This window comes from Thalassophryne amazonica, chromosome 9 (genome assembly GCF_902500255.1).
Source record: "Thalassophryne amazonica chromosome 9, fThaAma1.1, whole genome shotgun sequence".
In the NCBI taxonomy this organism is placed as follows: Eukaryota; Metazoa; Chordata; class Actinopteri; order Batrachoidiformes; family Batrachoididae; genus Thalassophryne; species Thalassophryne amazonica.
The window spans coordinates 7265162-7281386 of record NC_047111.1 but is presented as its reverse complement, the minus strand read 5'-3'; the positions used below and the strand labels follow the sequence as shown (position 1 = coordinate 7281386).

Here is a 16225-nt window from a genome sequence, read left to right as displayed (position 1 = left end):
TGACCCCATGATATGAATACAGTGTAATGAATATGATGATAAAAACAAGAAGAGAACAAGAGATGAAGAACAAGGAAGAGATCCTGCTGTTCACATTTGTAATTATTAAGACTTGCACAAGTTAAGACCAGGCAGCTTTGTGAAGGAGCATATTTTCTTGGGCTCTCGCAGCATCACTGCAGTGATTCCAAGGCCTCTGAAATTGATGTGGATTCGATCCACTGGTGGTAAGACTGGGCGGGTGATGTTACATGTCCACCAGATATAGAAGCTGACTGTGACAGTGTCATTAGTGCTGTGCCGGTCAGCTTCAATGAATCAACGCACTTCCTGCTGCAACCACCACTCACCCTGTGAAACAGCAGGAGACATGTAGTGCTCGTTGGTAAAATATCTTTATATACCTGTCTGACTAATCACCATGGAAACTGGAAACTGGTGAAAGAGACATGGAGGTGATGTGTCAGTCAAACGCTGGCTGTACCTGTTGTCATCATGTTGGATAGATACTTAAAGGGAAGTTGCTCTTCCATCACATAGTCAGCAGTTATGCTTTGTCACAGGGATATTAATAACTTTATTAACCATTCTCCTATTTTATGTTAAAGAAAACAGATGTCATCAATCTGCATTCAAAGACGCAACAAAATCAGATTGCTTTCTCCCAAATGACAGACTTTTCTATAAAAACAAAGCATGGGAATAACAAACCCTGCGACCCACAGTCATCTGTTTGTTTGTTTTTCCTGTAGGCACACACAGCAACCTTGCACTCTGAGAGCGCAGAACACAGGCCGGGACATAATGTTTTACAAGATCTACCAAGCAAGAGGGTTCCAGCTATTTAAAATGTTATAAAACCTTAAAATCTGAGCTGACATAAACAGGGAGCCAGTGAAGTGAGGCCAAAACCAGGACAATAGGGACAAACTTCCTGATCTTGGTTAAAATACTAGCAGCAGCATTATAGACAAGAGCAATCAAGAGATTTCTGACATCCACCAATCTGGATCTGGATCACCTCCAAAATGCAGTAGAGTCTTCCATGGCCTAATATGCATCTGTGGTGCAAATTTGGTGAGAATCTGTGAAGTAGTTTTGACGTAATCCTTCAAAGACAATATAAAGGGAAATCTTGATCCAGAATCAGGATCCAGATCACCTACAAAATTTAAGGGGGTCTTCCATGGCCTAATATTTATGTGTGGTGAAAATTTCGTCAAAATCCATGCAGTAGTTTTGTCTAACAGACAGAAAAATAAATAAATAAACAAATGCCGATGATTTTATTACGTCCTTGGAGGACGTAATCAACTGAAGACCTTTAATATTACTGTGTAGCAAACCAGAAAACAAACCATTACAGTCATCAATTCTAGATGAAACAAACCCCCACCACTCAAAAACTACAACACTAACATCTGCTAAATGTCTTTTAAATCACGTCAGAGGTATTATTAGGTTCTAAAAACAGCATTTTCAGTTTTAGAAGTGTTTATTGCTTGATAGCTTTTACATAATATATGAGAAAGGTGTTATTTCTAGCCAAAAAACAAAGCGAAGTTAGCACGTAGCGATAGCTGAGCACAGACAGACGGGTGGATGGACAGACAGACAGACGGACAGACGAGACGCCAGGTCTTCGCAATACCCGTTGGCCATATGTTGGCCTCGGGTAAAAACCAGTCCTTCTATTGGTGTGTCTTTAAATAATTACTCAAAACAACCGTTCCAGATATGCACTCACTCATCTTCAAACACTTACTCCAGCTAAGGGTCACGGGGGGGCTGGAGCCTATCTCAGCAAGTTAGTGAGTGAGTGAGTGAGTGAGTGAGTGAGTGAGTGAGTGAGTGAGTGAGTGAGTGAGTGAGTGAGGTAGTAGAAACATTGGGACAAAAATGTTACCTTCGCCTGTGACTTTCATTTTTCATGATTTTTGGTCAAAATCAAATAATTTTGTCCATGGCTGATTTTCAATTATTCCACCAACTTAGGTCCAAATCAACCAAGTTGTTTTGTTGGGAAAGTGTAGGTACACGGACCCACAACAGGGGGCGCACATGAACGGACAATGGATGAGGTCAAATAACAACACTTTACTGTTGTGAATGGGCACAACAAATACAATCAGATTACAACAATAGACAAAATCCAAATCACAAAAGGTGTCGTGTGGGCAGGCTCGAAGATAGGAGACGTCTGTCCAAAGCAGAACCGGAACCACACGATTTCCTCCGCCACCAGACCCCGGGAATACTGGAGCCGCCAAGTCCCGAACTCCCAGGTGGCCACTGCCTTCGCGTGTCGGACCTGGTACTGCTGGCGAGGAACAAAAGAACAATTAAATGTGGGTGCGTCTGCACCCAGGAATCCGCACGGCAGGAAAACTACCTCCACCACTCGTTGGAAAAGGAGTCAGCTAAACAACTCACAAAAGTCACAAAAGATCACTGTTAACCAGTCAGCTGAGCACGTTACCTTCCAGGTAGAACGATATCTCGGCAAAGAGGTGGAGGCGTCGTCCTGCTGATATTCCCCTGCTGATCAGATGATGGGTAACAGCTGTTGCAGGTGATGCGTGACAGCTGTCACCCTGGCTGCTCCTGTGAGGCGACTGCGCCCTCTCATGCCTGAAGCCCGCACTTCAGGCAGGGCGCCCTCTGGTGGTGGGCCAGCAGTACCTCCTCTTCTGGCGGCCCACACAACATGTTTTTTCACACACACACGACCAGGTGGCCACACGGGGGCGATGTGCTCCCACTGCATGTGGGTACAATAAAATTAAAAGATCAGTTAAATGACTCCTCTGGGTTATTGGGCAAATATCTGAAGTATTAACATTTATTGTTATTCTATCTTCATAAATGATGGTTACTACAGTGGTGCAAGCCATTAGTACACTTACCTCCCAACAACAGAGTCCCTGGTTCAAGTCCGCCAGTGCCCTATTCTCCAGTTACATGTACAGCTGCATCAGAATGGATACCAGGTGTAAAATGTGCCAAATCAACATGCGCCCAGTGTTGTATAAAGTACCAGAAAATCACAGATAAAAGTACAGATACCCATTTAAAAATGACTTTGGTAGAAGTTCAAGTCAGTGATTGAAATGCTACTCAAGTAAAAGTCTTAAAGTATCTAGTATTTATTGTACTTAAGTATGACAAGTAATGTAGTAATGAACTAAATGTACTCAAGTATTGAAAGTAAAAGTATATATATTAATTTTTATTTATATTACAAAGTTTATCTAGGCTTGTAAATGACTGGTAGTATTAGTCACTGAAAATTGTGCACATTACACAAAAACACTTCAGAAACAAGGTTTCAAAACCTAAACGAGAGTAGATTACTCACTAGGTGTTCACAGGAAACAGTTATTTATTTCTATATGTATTTATTTATTTTCATTGTTACATGGTTTTATCTTTTCTGTTGTGTTTTGTATCATTAGGTTCTTTTTGTCTCTTTCTCTAAAATTGTATTGTAACATTATTAGTCTATTATTATTGACTATTATTGTCTATTATGTAGACTATTATTGTTGTTGCTATAATATATGAATAAAAATAAATTAAAAAAATTACAATTTGACTCTTAAGACAACGAACGCTGAGCCATTAATTATACAGAAAATAAATCAACACAAACGTGCTGAGGTGAACAGCTTAATGTTAACTTTAACATTGAAAAACGCCGTAGACATGCTAACGCGTTAGCATTGGTCCCGTTTTTAAGTTATAAAATACATCTATCAACTGTTTCAGAAGACCATAACAGGTCGGTTTAACATAAAAATATTAAATATTACTCACAGACGTGCTGTTCTGGGTTTTAGTGGGGAAAAAGTAGGATAAAGCGAACTAAAACAATCAATCCACGAATCATAGATCGAAGCACTGCTTCGACCTGCGAATCACTGCTTCGACCTGCGAATCACTGCTTCGATTGGTTCAAGGTTCAAAGCAAAGCCGCGCTGCAGAAAAGTTGATTACAGATCAATGTAGAGAAATGATCATTTTCCTGACAAACACCCCACAAGTGCAAAAAAGCCTACCGGACATGACTCATGACAGATCGGCCTGACTTCGTTGTCGTCACTAGCAATCAGTGGTGTCTTTGGGTGAAAACACCACTTTTTTCATGTGTGTGTGTGTTTTTTTTTGTTGTTTTTTGTTTTTTTTGTAACGAGTAACGGCATGGCGAATAGAAAATGGATCGGAGTAGAAGTATGCAATTAAGGTCGGAAATGTAGTGAAGTAAAAGTGAAAGTAAGCTGAATTTAAAAAACTCAAGTAAAGTACAAACTCTCCCAAAACGTACTTAAGTACAGTAGTGAAGTATTTTTACTTTGTTACTATACAACACTGCATGCACCTGAGCAAAAACAGGAGAAGCCAAGAGCAGCTGCTTTAGTATTCTCTCTACATACATTGTGCATATTGTACAAGCTAAATTATCTGTAAGTACACTGTAACTGTGGCCAATCACTGCATACAGCTGTATGACAGCACAGTTTGGGTTCTTATCCCTCCGACTCCCAAAATATAGCCGCTAATTCAGTTACATGTAGCTGTCATGTCATCAGTAGTATGAATGTGGTGTTGTTCTCTCCGCAGATCTGCATCTGGCTGTAGGAAAAAGAGGAGACACCGGTATGTGCACACAATGACTGTAATGCTTGTTTATTGTTATTTTTCTTATTTTTAATTCATTACTTGACTATTGGGGTTTTATCTATCGTGATTCTATGTGCAGCACTTTGAAACGTCTTTGTTGTTAAATGTGCTATATAAATAAAGTAGATTGGATTGGATTGGATTATAGCACGTGAATGCACGTACTTTGTAATCTATTGATTCCCGTGGGTGAGCAGTTTGGTGATTGCACTGAGTTGTATTTACCAAAAGAATCCATATTTCATAACACGGCTTCTGATGCTCGTTTCAGATCATGCAGCCCAAAGAACAAACACAAAGACAAGAACAAACAGAAAAAGAGGTAAGACCCACTTATGGAAATGTGGCATCAAAAAACCAAATGAGGCACTGACACATTTTCACATTTATTGTTGGTAAAATGGGATGATGTGTCTGCAGCGAGCGTGCAGTTTGCACACATTGAAACAATCACTCATTTCAGTCTTCAACGATGGCTCCACTTGGAATCACATCCCTACCCTCAGAAATTTGTCTGTGTTTTATGCCCATTATCTGAGCTGTTTTACATGTGACTACACTGACTGCTGAGCTTCTTGTGGCGTGTGTGTCTGTGTGATGTATGCTTACATACACACGACTGTGTATGCACACGTATGCGCATGCATATGTGCGTCTGTTTGTTACCATCCATCAGGTCACCTGCTGAGACACCAGGTCGGAGTTCACACCGTCAAGGCAGCTGCTGCAGCTCCCGTAGTGCCTCCTTGTCCTCCACACGGAGCACCTCCAAATCTCCTGCCAGGTAGAGTCACACCTGCTCGGACACAAGCACACGCTTTTATCGTGCAATAACAAAAACAATTCTGTCAGTTACTTCATATAGCACTGAATTCATTTGAGTTAAACTCACTGGTTTGGATGCTTGTAAACTCTGTAACCAGAGGTCTTAAACTGGTGGCCCACTGGCTGGGTAAGGCCCACAACCCAATTCTCACCAATTTAATGAGACATTCATATATCCAGTGGGCACAGCTAACCAAAATGTTAGCTTTGATAACCGTTAATCCGCTAACTGAAAAGTTAACTTTTATAAAGCTAAACCGATAACTTTCAGTATTGACTTCAGTACACGGCAGCTACTAACACAACAACGAGTAAGCGCTTCTGTCTCAGAGACCTGGTGATCAGAGAGAAAGAAGAGGGGGGGAAAAAGAGAATTTCTCTTCACACCATACAGACCTGCCGGACATTTCACTGGAATCTTGCACAGGCAGACAGTTTTGACTTATGGTTATAATTTTGAACAAACTAATTCTGGACAAGTTATTGAAATTAATATCACGTCTGTCGTTTTACAAAGTGAAAATATCAGCTATGTTTTAGTTTTAAAGTAATGCACTAATTTTGAAGGTTGCATTATGGGTACATTAGTTTCCTGATGTCAGTGGTTGGCTGGTCGGTATAACACAGTTACTGAAATGTGTGGTGGGTTTTACAAATAAATCTGTATTTGTAAATATGTCATTTTTTTCATTTGTTAAAAAAAGGTATAATTTGAAAACTGAAAATTCTGTTTAAGTGATTCAACACTTTTAGCGAATGTTTGGTACACCCCTATTCCACAGGGTACCATTCTATTACGATCACCCACAATCCAGAAAAAGTGCAAAAACTGGATAAAATGGCTTTACTGCGGCATGCATTCTATCAGGCTGGCTTACAAAGTGCAGACCTGGCAACTGGCTGGCTTATAAAGTGCATACCTGGCAACCTGCTCAAAACTGAATTCTCAGCCAGAACCACTTAAATTTTTTTACTCCGATGGAGCACAGTCAAACAAGTATCAAGCTGTACTCACTAGGACTACCCCGTTTAAAGATGTTTGAATATGACTGAAGTAGTTACGACTGCAAATACCTTGAAGGGACCGCGTAATGACGCCGATTTGGCGAATCAGGATGAAATTTTTGAACAGCTTGAAAATGTCACCCTGATTTCAAATCTGGCGAAACTGATGGCCGTAACTACGGCGTATACTAAGTTTGTTCAAGAGTGACAAAAGATTAATCAAAGAGTTACTGTGATGCTTCAAAAAGCACCACCGATTTGCTATTCGGGATAAAATGGGAAGGAACGACGCCTGTGGAATAGGGGTATAACAGGGCTATTCCACAGAGCACTGTTCCATCCCATTTAATCTGAAATAGCAAATCGGGGCACGTTTTGAAGCAGCATAGTAACTTCTTGATCCATGTTTGTCAGTCTTGAACAAACTTGGTATACGCAGTATATGATACAATGATACAACCATCATTGGCATCAGATTTGAAATTGGGATTCAGTTTTTGAACTTTTAAATAATTTCATCCCAATTCTCGAAATCAATGATATGTGGTAATTTCCCAATATTCATAGTCTTAATGGTTTCAGTCATATTCAAACACCTTTAACCCTCTGGGGCCGACACCATCGTGTACGACGGCTAGGTACACGTTTTACTAAATTCTAAATGACTTTTTAATGATATAAGATAGAAACTTATTTTTTTTGCTGAAAAATTAACTCCGCTGACTTTCGGCCAGCCATCCACCATCTTTGTACTCCTCATAGAAGCTGTGTGATGATGTGCGCAATGTGAGTGTCCAATAGGAATTGGTTCACCGTCACATGGTTTTCCAAAATCCAATCGTAGGGCAGAACAGTCTCACATGGTATCTCAAAGATCGTTTCTAGGTGTAATGTGTTACTCTGTGGCATGTGAACGCTGTCTGAATAGCCCCTTGCCTGCTGGCTCCATGCGTAAAAGCGCAGCTTTGCGCATATGAATGAAGGAGATCAGTGTAAGAGGGTCTCTTACAACCTCACATGGTTGAGCGAAGATTGTCACTGAGAGAAATGATTCACTTAGTTGGCCAGGGAGTATTGTTGAATAAAGCCGCTTTCCCCCCGGGGCTGCTCCCGGTTGCTCCCAGTTGCGCCGTGCGTCTTTATGACGACGCTGCGTGGAAGCAACTCAGTGCCCAGACGATGCAGCTGGGCGCCACAACAGCGTGAGGGGCGCAAAGGAGGAAGCAAGTCGGGCACCAAAAAATTAAAACTTTAATTTTTTTGGCGTCCTGTGCTCGGCGCAGAAAGGAAGTGGTTCCAGAGACAGTCGGGGCAAAGAGGCGTAACTCACGGCAAAGAGGCGTTACCCGGCGTGACTCGGAAGCCAATTTATGATTCCTGCTGTGTTCCATTGTTAGCACAGTACAAATCACGCAGGATTGTTTTTATACCGTGTACTTAATGCAGTAAAAACTACATGCTGAAAAAAAAAACACCACAGAAAAAAAAAGCAGACTAATTGCCAGAAATATCCAATAAAATGTCCGGACATCTCTAGTCCACTCATGGGCATTCATTCACGCGCGCACATGTGAACAATTAAAAGAAAAAAAAAGTCTGGCTGCAGGCATTAGTTCCTTGTTCTCTGCTCAAACTCTCACATCACAGTTAAAAAAAGGACAAAAAAGGACATAAGTCCTGAGACAGGACATGTCAACATCAAATAGAACTCCAGACATCTCCACATTTGTTTGATGGTTCGCACATCTCGCGGTCAAAGGAGGAAAGATAAACTATAACAGAACTCAGAGCGCAGCCCTGCAGCTCTGCACAAAAACAAATATAAAGTAGAAGAGAAGTTAGAGTGCACAGTCTGTCTGCAGCCAAACAGTGCACTCTGACTTCTCTGTGCAGAGAACCTGCAGACTGCATTCTCACCTCCTCTCTGCCCCCTGCTGCGTGCACCTGACGCAGAAATTCCTGCGTTGTCATGACACCACAGGAAGCAACTGGGAGCAGCTCCGGTGTGAAAGGGGCTTAAGCCTCTCTCGCTCTCGCTCGTAAAGCCCCTTTCACACCGGGGCTGCTCCCAGTTGCTCCTGGTTGCGCCATGCGTCATTATGACGACGCTGCGTGGAAGCAACTCAGTGCCGAGACGATGCAGCTCGACGCCACAACAGCGTGAGGGTGCAAAGGAGGAAGCAAGTCGGGCGCCGAAAAATTAAACCTGTTTAATTTTTTTGGCATCCTGTGCTCGACGCAGAAAGGAAGTGGTTCCAGTGCAAGTCAGGGCAAAGAGGCGTTACCCTGCGTGACTCGGAGCCAATTTCTGATTCCTGCTGTGTTCCGTTGCTCCCGCAGTATAAATCACACAGGATTGTTTTTATACTGTGTACTCAATGCAGTAAAAACTACATGCTGAAGGAAAAAAAAAAAAAATGCAGACTGATTGCCAGAAATATCCAGTAAAAAGTCCGGACATCTCGAGCCCACTCATGGACGTTCGTTCACGCGCGCACATGTGAACAATTAAAAGAAAAAAAAAGTCTGGCTTCAGGCATTAGTTCCTTGTTCTCTGCTCAAACTCTCACATCGTAGTTAAAAAAGGACAAAAAAGGGCATAAGTCCTGAGACAGGACATGTCACCATCAAGTAGAACTCCAGACATCTCAAAAATTGCTTGACGGTTCGCGCGCATCTCACGGTCAAAGGAGGAAAGAAAAGAAATGTCTTCAGGCAGTTAGTTCCTTTCTCTGCTCACTCTCTCATCACAGTTAAAAAAGGACATAAGTCCAGGACATGTCAACATCAAGTAGAACTCCAACAATCTCCACATTTGCACAAGGACGGTCCGCGTGTGCGCGCATCTTGCGGTCAAGGGAGGAAAGATAAACTATAACAGAACTCAGAGCGCAGCCCTGCAGCTCTGCACAAAAACAAATATAAAGCAGAAGAGAAATCAGAGTGCACAGTCTTGCTGCAGCCAAACTGTGCACTCTGACTTCTCTGTGCAGAGAACCTGCAGGCTGCGTTCTCACCTCCTCTCTGCCCCCTGCTGCGCGCACCTGACGCAGAAATTCCTGCGTTGTCATGACGCCACAGGGAGCAACTGGGAGCAGCCCCGGTGTGAAAGGGGCTTAAGTGGCAATTACGCATTTGAATGAAAGGAGGGGGGAGGGGTGTTAACAGGGCCTCAAACTGTGAAGAGGGTTTACATGCTGAAGCTCCTGTCACATTGGCGTATTCGTAGAGCTGCTCATTACAGAGTATCGTCTACGCTGCAATGAGCAGCTCCATGCCCACTTTACGTGGAGTTTTTTCTCAATACGCAGCAGTATGTTGAGGGCTACACGCATAGGACGGAAGAAATTAAACATGTTTAATTTTCTTCGGCGTAGAGCGCTGGACACAGTTTGAAGCAGGTCTGCGCAGCACAGCGTTACTGCATGCAAATCTGCGCAACACTGTGTTCCTGTACACAACCAAAAACTGAGTGCATCAGCTAGAGAACATGAGCACACAGCCCACAGCACCTGTGTGTTCAGAACAGGGAATTGAACCTCAACTCAGAAATCCAGAAACAGCAGGTCGGTCGCTCACTCTCTCTCGCACGCGCATGCTCTCTCTCTCTCTCTCTCTCTCTCTTTCTCTCTCTCTTTCTTTCTCTCTCTCTCTCTCTCTCTCTCTCTCTCTCTCTTTCTGTGTCTGATCCAACCTGTGACTTTAAAATAAAAGCTCACTCGCTGCATGTCGGTGCGATTATCAGACGACCTGATCGATCAGTCTGATCAAAGCTGAAAAGAGCTGTGACTCTTTAAAATAAACGCGCACTCGCTGCAAGTCGGTGCGATCATCAGACGACCTGATCGATCAGCCTGATCAAAGCTGAAAAGAGCTGTGACTCTTTAAAATAAACGCGCACTCGCTGCATGTCGGTGCGATCATCAGACGACCTGATCGATCAGTCTGATCAAAGCTGAAAAGAGCTGTGACTCTTTAAATTAAACGCGCACTCGCTGCATGTCGGTGCGATCATCAGACGACCTGATCGATCAGTCTGATCAAAGTTGAAAAGAGCTGTGACTCTTTAAAATAAACGCGCACTCGCTGCATGTCGGTGCGATCATCAGACGACCTGATCGGAGCTACCGGAGGTTTAAAAGTTTAACGAGTCACAGCGTTTCATTCAGAGCAGCCTTTACCACAGTCAGACTCAGCAGCACCTGGACACAATGAAAGTGATCCACCAAGACAAAAATAATAAAATAAAATAATAATAATAATAATAATAATAATGTTAAATGACTCTGTTTTTGAGCCACACCACACCATGCAGTAGAGAACAGAGTGCACTTCCACAGAGGCAGAAAATAGCACTGAACTGGTTTAATGGCGGCATGGTACACGCGACTGTGTGCACACATTAAAAAGCGAACACACGCAGCTGCAATATGAACGAACACTGAAAAAGGCTGAGTACGCTCATATTTCGGGCGTATTTAAATGAAACACAACACTGCAATGAGCAGCTCTACGAATACGCCTCTGTGACAGGGGCTTGAAACACATTCCAAGAGAGATAAGATAAGACTTTATTGATCTCACAGTGGAGAAATTCACGTTACTTCACCTCTTAAAAGAAAAACACACAAGATGGGTGCAAGTGGAGGAAAATGTGCATCAACAGCGTGTGCAAGGATAAGCAATAATAATAATACTTGTAATCATACAATAAGATAAGAGAATGAGGTAGAAATAGAATATGTGTGTATATATATATATATATATATATATATGTGTGTGTGTGTGTTCTCCACTCAGATTGCTATAGCCAATCACAGATTAGCCTTTCTGTCCATCATTTACCTGTATTTTGGCATGCTTGGCGTCAGAAAGTTATGTTGGATCCAAAAACATCCAAAAAGGCTAGGACCAAATGTTATATTGGATCAGTTCCCACTGACAAATAGCGTTAGAGCTTACTGCCAACAGCTAGCCAATCAGAGCGCGGCATATGAAGGTCAGGAACTAGCTGACAGACGCTGGTTGAAAAAATCAAATCAAATCAGTTTTATTTATATAGCGCCAAATCACAACAAACAGTTGCCCCAAGGCGCTTTATATTGCAAGGCAAAAGCCATGCAATAATTACAGAAAAACCCCAACGGTCAAAACGAACCCCTATGAGCAAGCACTTGGCGACAGTGGGAAGGAAAAACTCCCTTTTAACAGGAAGGAACCTCCAGCAGAACCAGGTTCAGGGAGGGGCAGTCTTCTGCTGGGACTGGTTGGGGCTGAGGGAGAGAACCAGGAAAAAGACATGCTGTGGAAGAGAGCAGAGATTAATCACTAATGATTAAAAGCAGAGTGGTGCATACAGAGCAAAAAGAGGTGAATAAAAAGAAACACTGGGTGCATCATGGGAACCCCCCAGCAGTCTACGTCTATAGCAGCATAACTAAGGGATGGTTCAGGGTCACCTGATCCAGCCCTAACTATAAGCTTTTTCAAAAAGGAAAGTTTAAAGCTTAATCTTAAAAGTAGAGAGGGTGTCTGTCTCCCTAATCCCAATTGGGAGCTGGTTCCACAGGAGAGGAGCCTGAAAGCTGAAGGCTCTGCCTCCCATTCTACTCTTACAAACTCGAGGAACTACAAGTAAGCCTGCAGTCTGAGAGCGAAGCGCTCTATTGGGGTGATATGGTACTATGAGGTCCCTAAGATAAGATGGGACCTGATTATTCAAAACCTTATAAATAAGAAGAAGAATTTTAAATTCTATTCTGGAATTAACAGGGAGCCAATGAAGAGAGGCCAGTATGGGTGAGATATGCTCTCTCCTTCTAGTCCCTGTCAGTACTCTAGCTGCAGCATTTTGAATTAACTGAAGGCTTTTCAGGGAACTTTTAGGACAACCTGATAATAATGAATTACAATAGTCCAGCCTAGAGGAAATAAATGCATGAATTAGTTTTTCAGCATCACTCTGAGACAAGACCTTTCTAATTTTAGAGATATTGCGCAAATGCAAAAAAGCAGTCCTACATATTTGCTTAATATGCGCTTTGAATGACATATCCTGATCAAAAATGACTCCAAGATTTCTTACAGTATTACTGGAGGTCAGGGTAATGCCATCCAGAGTAAGGATCTGGTTAGACACCATGTTTCTAAGATTTGTGGGGCCAAGTACAATAACTTCAGTTTTATCTGAATTTAAAAGCAGGAAATTAGAGGTCATCCATGTCTTTATGTCTGAAAGATATTCCTGCAGTTTAACTAATTGGTGTGTGTCCTCTGGCTTCATGGATAGATAAAGCTGGGTATCATCTGCGTAACAATGAAAATTTAAGCAATGCTTTCTAATAACACTGCCTAAGGGAAGCATGTATAAAGTGAATAAAATTGGTCCTAGCACAGAACCTTGTGGAACTCCATAATTAACCTTAGGCTGTGAAGAAGACTCCCCGTTTACATGAACAAATTGTAAATTATTAGATAAATATGATTCAAACCACCGCAGCGCAGTGCCTTTAATATCTACGGCATGCTCTAACCTCTGTAATAAAATTTTATGGTCAACAGTATCAAAAGCTGCACTGAGGTCTAACAGGATGAGCACAGAGATGAGTCCACTGTCTGAGGCCATAAGAAGGTCATTTGTAACCTTCACTAACGCTGTTTCTGTACTATGATGAATTCTGAAACCTGACTGAAACTCTTCAAATAGACCATTCCTCTGCAGATGATCTTTTAGCTGTTTTACAACTACCCTTTCAAGAATTTTTGAGAGAAAAGTAAGCTTGGAGATTGGCCTATAATTAGCTAAGATAGCTGGGTCAAGTGATGGCTTTTTAAGTAATGGTTTAATTACTGCCACCTTAAAAGCCTGTGGTACTTACCCAACTAATAAAGATAGATTGATCATATTTAAGATCGAAGCATTAACTAATGGAAGGGCTTCCTTGAGCAGCCTGGTAGGAATGGGGTCTAATAGACATGTTGATGGTTTGGAGGAAGTAACTAATGAAAATAACTCAGACAGAACAATCGGAGAGAAAGAGTCTAACCAAATGCCGGCATCACTGAAAGCAGCCAAAGAGAATGATATGTCTTTGGGATAGTTATGAATAATTTTTTCTCTAATAGTTAAAATTTTATTTGCAAAGAAAGTCATGAAGTCATTACTAGTTAATGTTAAAGGAATACTCGGCTCAATAGAGCTCTGACTCTTTGTCAGCCTGGCTACAGTGCTAAAAAGAAACCTGGGGTTGTTCTTATTTTCTTCAATTAGTGATGAATAGTAAGATGTCCTAGCTTTACGGAGGGCTTTTTTATAGAGCAACAGACTCTTTTTCCAGGCTAAATGAAGATCTTCTAAATTAGTGAGACGCCATTTCCTCTCCAGCTTACAGGTTATCTGCTTTAAGCTGCGAGTTTGTGGGTTATACCACGGAGTCAAGCATTTCTGATTTAAGGCTCTCTTTTTCAGAGGAGCTACAGCATCCAAAGTTGTGCTCAATGAGGATGTAAAGCTATTGACGAGATAATCTATCTCACTCACAGAGTTTAGGTAGCTACTCTGCACTGTGTTGGTATATGGCATTGAAGAACATAACAAAGAAGGAATCATATCCTTAAACCTAGGTTTCTGTAAGGCAGAATAAATCAATATGTTGATCAATTATTATATCATTTACTAACAGGGACTTAGAAGAGAGAGACCTAATGTTTAATAGACCAAATCAAATCAAATCAATTTTATTTATATAGCGCCAAATCACAACAAACAGTTGCCCCAAGGCGCTTTATATTGTAAGGCAAAAGCCATACAATAATTACAGAAAAACCCCAACGGTCAAAGCGACCCCCTGTGAGCAAGCACTTGAGCAAGACCACATTTATGCCATAGGTATTAAAGGCACTGCGCTGCGGTGGTTTGAATCATATTTGTCTAATAGATTACAATTTGTTCATGTAAATGGGGAATCTTCTTCACAGACTAAAGTTAATTATGGAGTTCCACAAGGTTCTGTGCTAGGACCAATTTTATTCACTTTATACATGCTTCCCTTAGGCAGTATTATTAGACGGTATTGCTTAAATTTTCATTGTTACGCAGATGATACCCAGCTTTATCTATCCATGAAGCCAGAGGACACACACCAATTAGCTAAACTGCAGGATTGTCTTACAGACATAAAGACATGGATGACCTCTAATTTCCTGCTTTTAAACTCATAAAACTGAAGTTATTGTACTTGGCCCCACAAATCTTAGAAACATGGTGTCTAACCAGATCCTTACTGTGGATGGCATTACCCTGACCTCTAGTAATACTGTGAGAAATCTTGGAGTCATTTTTGATCAGGATATGTCATTCAAAGCGCATATTAAACAAATATGTAGGACTGCTTTTTTGCATTTACGCAATATCTCTAAAATCAGAAAGGTCTTGTCTCAGAGTGATACTGAAAAACTAATTCATGCATTTATTTCCTCTAGGCTGGACTATTGTAATTCATTATTATCAGGTTGTCCTAAAAGTTCCCTGAAAAGCCTTCAGTTAATTCAAAATGCTGCAGCTAGAGTACTGACGGGGACTAGAAGGAGAGAGCATATCTCACCCATATTGGCCTCTCTTCATTGGCTTCCTGTTAATTCTAGAATAGAATTTAAAATTCTTCTTCTTATAAGGTTTTGAATAATCAGGTCCCATCTTATCTTAGGGACCTCGTAGTACCATATCACCCCAATAGAGCGCTTCGCTCTCAGACTGCAGGCTTACTTGTAGTTCCTAGGGTTTGTAAGAGTAGAATGGGAGGCAGGGCCTTCAGCTTTCAGGCTCCTCTCCTGTGGAACCAGCTCCCAATTCAGAACAGGGAGACAGACACCCTCTCTACTTTTAAGATTAGGCTTAAAACTTTCCTTTTTGCTAAAGCTTATAGTTAGGGCTGGATCAGGTGACCCTGAACCATCCCTTAGTTATGCTGCTATAGACGTAGACTGCTGGGGGGTTCCCATGATGCACTGTTTCTTTCTCTTTTTGCTCTGTATGCACCACTCTGCATTTAATCATTAGTGATCGATCTCTGCTCCCCTCCACAGCATGTCTTTTTCCTGGTTCTCTCCCTCAGCCCCAACCAGTCCCAGCAGAAGACTGCCCCTCCCTGAGCCTGGTTCTGCTGGAGGTTTCTTCCTGTTAAAAGGGAGTTTTTCCTTCCCACTGTAGCCAAGTGCTTGCTCACAGGGGGTCGTTTTGACTGTTGGGGTTTTACATAATTATTGTATGGCCTTGCCTTACAATATAAAGCGCCTTGGGGCAACTGTTTGTTGTGATTTGGCGCTATATAAAAAAAATTGATTGATTGATTTAACTGTTTTAGTCTGTGGTGCAGTTGAAGGTGCTATATTGTTTTTTCTTTTTGAATTTTTATGCTTAAATATATTTTTACTGGTTATTGGGGGTTTCGGAGCAGGCACCGTCTCTATGGGGATGGGGTATTGGGGGGATGGCAGGGGGAGAGAAGCTGCAGAGAGGTGTGTAAGACTACAACTCTGCTTCCTGGTCCCAACCCTGGATAGTCACGATTTGGAGGGTTTAATAAAATTGGCCAGATTTCTAGAGATGAGAGCTGCTCCATCCAAAGTGGGATGGATGCCGTCTCTCCTAACAAGACCAGGTTTTCCCCAGAAGCTTTGCCAATTATCGAATTATTGAAGCCCACCTCAAAAAATG

At 41.9% G+C, this 16225-nt stretch overlaps 1 protein-coding gene across 1 annotated transcript in view; it reads left to right on the top strand.

Moving 5' to 3' along the window:
* srrm3 (serine/arginine repetitive matrix 3) overlaps positions 1 to 16225 on the top strand; it is a 304377-nt gene that overhangs the window by 240454 nt on the left and 47698 nt on the right. Inside the window, exons 7-9 of the mRNA XM_034177539.1 lie at positions 4621 to 4656; positions 4952 to 5002; positions 5357 to 5464. Coding sequence (XP_034033430.1) covers positions 4621 to 4656; positions 4952 to 5002; positions 5357 to 5464 — 195 coding nt within the window. The remainder of the gene's footprint in view (positions 1 to 4620; positions 4657 to 4951; positions 5003 to 5356; positions 5465 to 16225) is intronic.